This window comes from Saccostrea echinata, unplaced genomic scaffold, assembly GCF_033153115.1.
Source record: "Saccostrea echinata isolate AGI-Se365-2 ecotype Australia unplaced genomic scaffold, CSIRO_AGI_Sech_v1 ptg000054l, whole genome shotgun sequence".
NCBI classification, from domain to species: Eukaryota; Metazoa; Mollusca; class Bivalvia; order Ostreida; family Ostreidae; genus Saccostrea; species Saccostrea echinata.
In genome coordinates this window covers 67,065,306-67,069,922 of record NW_026889803.1, presented here as the reverse complement: position 1 = coordinate 67,069,922, position 4,617 = coordinate 67,065,306, and the positions used below count along the sequence as shown (strand labels likewise).

Genomic DNA, 4,617 nt, shown 5'->3' with positions numbered 1-4,617 from the left:
TCTGCGGAAGAGGTGTCAAATGGTGTATGCACATAATACATATACATAATAATTAAATAGATACAGTAGGTTTACGTTAGCACTAATCAAGCAGAAATTCAACGTCATCATAACCAAGGACGCCACATGTTAGCCACCGCCTCGTAACTTTCGACAAATAAGGGTTCTAGATTCATTTTCAGATTAACACTGTGGCCAGTTTCAAATATCTTGGAGCACTGATTGGCTGAACTGTCCATCACGTGATCGATCCTGGAGATGATGCTGGCGTGTTTGTCGGACGTGGGCGTCGATGCAAAGCGAGGACTACCGATCCTTGCGGTTAGAGGCGTTGACGATAATCGGGGAAGCGATATATCGGCATCAGACTCGATAAAAACCGGCTGAGGGTGGCTGTAGATGGTAGTGTCCGGGCACATCATTGTTGACATTGTGTATTGCTGAGCACTGAGTATCGAGTTGTCCAAATTTGAAATGGCTCGACTAAACAACCGTCTCTGTGGCATCCGTCGGATTTGTTCGGTGTTTATGTTATCTGCAGGCGTGGTGTACGGCGCAGCCAGCTCCAGGCCTTGTTGTTCTTGCGGCATTCTGGGTAGCCGCCGGTATGAACAACCTTTAATGTTAGACCTACTTCTCAGATTTTTTAGACTTTTGAAGATGTCCTTCATTCCCCGGGACTGGGGCTTTGCTTCAACGTTGTTTGGTTTCATCTCAGTCTGGGTGGTCTCTAAAAGGACATAAAGTTTGATATTTTGACATTTTTGCTAAATCTTAAGGTTGACGTCCATTAGCTATGGTCGACCTTACATAATCTTCATTTAAATTCTTTGTAAAAATGAACGTAGGGACAATATCTGTAAGATGTCGTTTATTTATAAATCGACCGCGGCTATAATACGGTATAACGTTTCCCTACCTTTCGTCTTGGATTTTCGTTGTTGATACAAATGTCCTGTGTCGTGTTCTAGTGCAGCTGGTGTGTTGTTAACTGTAGACGCCTAAATATGAAAAGGAAACAAATAAGCCTAAAGACAGTCTAATTTTTAATAAACGCCTGTAACGAACTTTTTTTTATAAACACTGTTCACATAATTTTTTATGCTTTGATGTTCTATGTTGTCGTCAAACTCGGTTAAGAAATCTAACTCTGCAGTTTTATGCAGCCAAGGTGAACGCACACGTTCAGGATTTCTTAAATTTATGGGCAGATTCTCGCCATCCCTGTGTTATTTGCAATCAATTTCAAGACATTACTTAATTGTCTTTATGTAAGTCTCAAGTAAACAGGTAAATACTTATGTTTTGTGATCAAATACTCGAGTGCTCGAATAAAAAAAACGTAGATCGAAAAATGTCGTAAAATATACCTATAATTTCATACGGGATTATTATATTTTAGTTAATTATATATATCCAAGGCAATTATATGTTATAAATATTTTACTATTAAGGATATTAACATACTGCAGCTGAGTTAGTCCGAAATATCTGACGTTTTCCAGGCTTTTTTCACGATTTTGATATTTTATGTGCCAGGAAAACGTCAGAACCGGCGCCATTACGAAGACTGGAAATTCGCCGCCTCCAACTGGAGGCGGCATTCTCGGGTTGATATTCGATACTTGCGAACCGAATTAAATGCTGTATTCACAACTTATTAATAGTACAATGCCTTTAGTGCTCACCACCATCGTTTTATGGGTTTGTTTACGAAATATACAGTCTAGTGAAAACATTTTATCAGACGGTCGAGTTTTCTTTTCATTTCGTGCATTTTAAAATCTTGCAAAACCTGTATCGAAATGTGGAGTGATATTTTCTTTTCATCGATATTGGTGAGTACTAGAAGCATTGTGCTACTAATAAATTGTAAGTTTGACATTTAATTCAATTCGCAAGTATCGAAAATCAGCTCCGGTTGGAGACGGTGACATTTCCAGTTTTCGTAATGGCGCCGGTTCTGACGTTTTCCTGGCACGTAAAATACCAAAATCGTGAAAAATGCCTGGAAAACGTCAGATACTTCGGACTACAGCTGAGTATGATGAAATCGCCAACCACTATGGGGGAACAATATCAAATTTTGAAACTCCAATTAACGAAATCTAACCATTATAATCGTTCCCTAAAAGTACTTGCAAGTTATGATATTAAAAAATATAAGATAATATACTGATATTTTTATTGGCTTTTGTAGTTCTTGCAATGCAAACTGACCTGTTTTATGGTTGACCCCGTCACAGCTGACCTGATCTGCGACAAGCACCTGATAAGACGGTCACGGTTTTTCTCATCATTCACATGCTTAGTGGTCTGTAAATAATAAAAAAAAATATCTGTTAAGGTTAGGGTTACTGCAGAAATAAGAGATGGACTGGCGTTGTTATATTACTAACAAATGTTACAGTATATAAATGTATACATTTTCATAAGTATTTCATCATTTAAAAAATAAAACATAATTAACAAAGTATACCAACATGGGATTTAGGACACAGATGGAGGGTATGTGCTCTGGTATATCCCCTTTTTAATCAAGGAAAAGTCTTGTTCGTTTTAAAAATAAAGGATACTTTAACACTTTAGTGAATAATGTATAGATAATAACCAACAGAACATTGATCACTAGATTGATCGGCCCCCCCCCCCCCTCCTCCCCAAATCATTTTCCGTGCTAATAAAGTTACATACATACAAATATATGAAAACTGAGAATGACTTTTGTTCTCCTCCTAAGACTTTATGCCACAGTTTTTGACCCCTACTTCCGAAATCAGATTGTTGCCTTTGCCCCCCCCCCCCCCCTTCCAATTTGTCGGAAATTTATGATGTCGGAATTTCTTTAAAATATACATTGTATATTATACTGCTAGGTTTACAGGGGCGTAAGGGTCCTCCTTATTCGCTGCTGGGTATTGGATACGATGATCAGCCCCAATCCACCTCCTTTTTTTCTTTTTTAGTTTTCTTAAATGTTTTAATAATTTCAATTTTAACATCCTCTAGAAAAGGACATAATTTGAGAGAAAACGAACACATACACTTTATAAAAGATTTAACAGTATTGTACTTACCCCTTTGCTAACGCCGCCATTCCTCGTAGGTTTTGTTACTTTCCGAAGTTTCTCTCCGATGGACCTTTTAATTTTCATGGTGAATACTGTCTATATTCTTGATAGGTGTTGTTTAAACTAACTAAATTTTGCGTTGATTGCAGATTTACCTATGTGTATACTTGAAATGATTTTACGAGAGTGAAATTGACATGTGCCAGGTGTGACAATCAGGTGTGAATTATTGATCTATCAGTGATCAAGGTCAATATATTGAGAGGTGTCAATGGAGTACTCTTCCACGCGAGTAGGGGGTTCTGTTTGGGATCGCTGATAGCTTACATATTACCCCTAATTACTAGTTGTTGTCGTCAAATTATAATTTAATAGGACAATGTTGTTTGGTGACCCCCTGCTTCTTCTCGGGCTAGTTATGAGTGCTCAGTATGGTGCAGCGGGGAAGAGTAGTGTTCCAGTGTGTGGGAAAATTCTATGTTTATTTCTCATTCACGTTTTCAGAGCTGACAAGCATGGGAAATACTTGTAAAATATCGTAATTATTTTGACTCAAAATAAACTAAAATAAAATAATAAAGCATCCTGTAGCTTTCATTATACAAAAGGATGGAAAGTTCCTTCCCCTTTTAAAAAATTCATGAACCTCAGAATGGTCGTAAAAATAACACAATTATGTACAAAATGAGATGGATACAATAAAAAGTCTGTATTAGTATTGTATAATCCGATCAAAAACTTCAATAAAGTCATCCTGATTCATGTTAAAAAAAATGTCATAAGATGTTAAGATTGATTTTAGTAGTATATCCAGGGAAATCAAAGGCCTTAATAATTGTACACATATGCGTGGTCTTCCACTATAGCAGTGATATAAAACAAATTTGTTTCAGTTAGTCTGTTCTTAGATTAATTTGGTATGAATGATATAAAAAAAAAATTAAGACAGAAAAATTTTCACATTTTAATTAACAGTACTAATGACAGAGAATTCTTTTGAAAGAATAAAAAAGTACAGTCAGCAATTTTTCAATTTATAATCATTATCTACAGACACTTCGGATTAATATCTTCTAAATATTCTGTTAAATCATATTGTGTAAAAAAAATTCACACACATCATCTTTTTGTCAAGGTATTACGTCTACAAGATAAAGAGCTTCACTTTCAGATAAATCAACCCATACAATAAAATGATAAAAGAAAAAAAAAGGAAATTTCTGATGTTTTTGATGAACATTTCTTTACTAATATTTCTCTTAACTAACTTATATAACATTTTACTAATTTAAGAACAAAATACCCCCCCTTTTCTCTCTTTCTCTCATTTTCCCTTTGGATATATATTCTTTCTTTATTATTATTATTATTAGGGTCTTCCGTCTTCAGCGGAAGACCCTTCTATTATTCTATTAAATTGTTTCTTTTTCACTTTTATTATTCTTTTTTTTTTCTTTACAAATTTTGTGCAGAAGATTTCTCGGAGATGGCACGTTCAATTTGTTTCAAATTTTCAGGGTTGATGGGTCCTTATCTGAAGTTAATT

General features: G+C 35.5%; 1 protein-coding gene across 1 annotated transcript; it reads right to left on the bottom strand.

Moving 5' to 3' along the window:
• Positions 1-65: 65 nt before the first annotated feature.
• LOC133205116 (uncharacterized) lies at positions 66-3,463 on the bottom strand. The gene is made up of 4 exons (XM_061340860.1): positions 3,078-3,463; positions 2,221-2,316; positions 920-1,001; positions 66-730 (listed from the first exon to the last, which is right to left on the bottom strand). Exons 1-4 carry the CDS (start codon positions 3,153-3,155, stop codon positions 108-110), a joined length of 879 nt encoding a protein of 292 aa, XP_061196844.1. The 5' UTR covers positions 3,156-3,463; the 3' UTR covers positions 66-107.
• Positions 3,464-4,617: the final 1,154 nt, after the last annotated feature.

Excerpts from the sequence above, each read along its gene's own strand:
- LOC133205116 (XM_061340860.1), bottom strand. The coding sequence starts at position 3,155 with ATGAAAATTAAAAGGTCCATCGGAGAGAAACTTCGGAAAGTAACAAAA. Across the intron at positions 2,317-3,077 it reads ATGGCGGCGTTAGCAAAGGG|ACCACTAAGCATGTGAATGA; the intron begins GTAAGTACAATA and ends TATTATTTACAG. Across the intron at positions 1,002-2,220 it reads CGGGGTCAACCATAAAACAG|GCGTCTACAGTTAACAACAC; the intron begins GTCAGTTTGCAT and ends TTTCATATTTAG.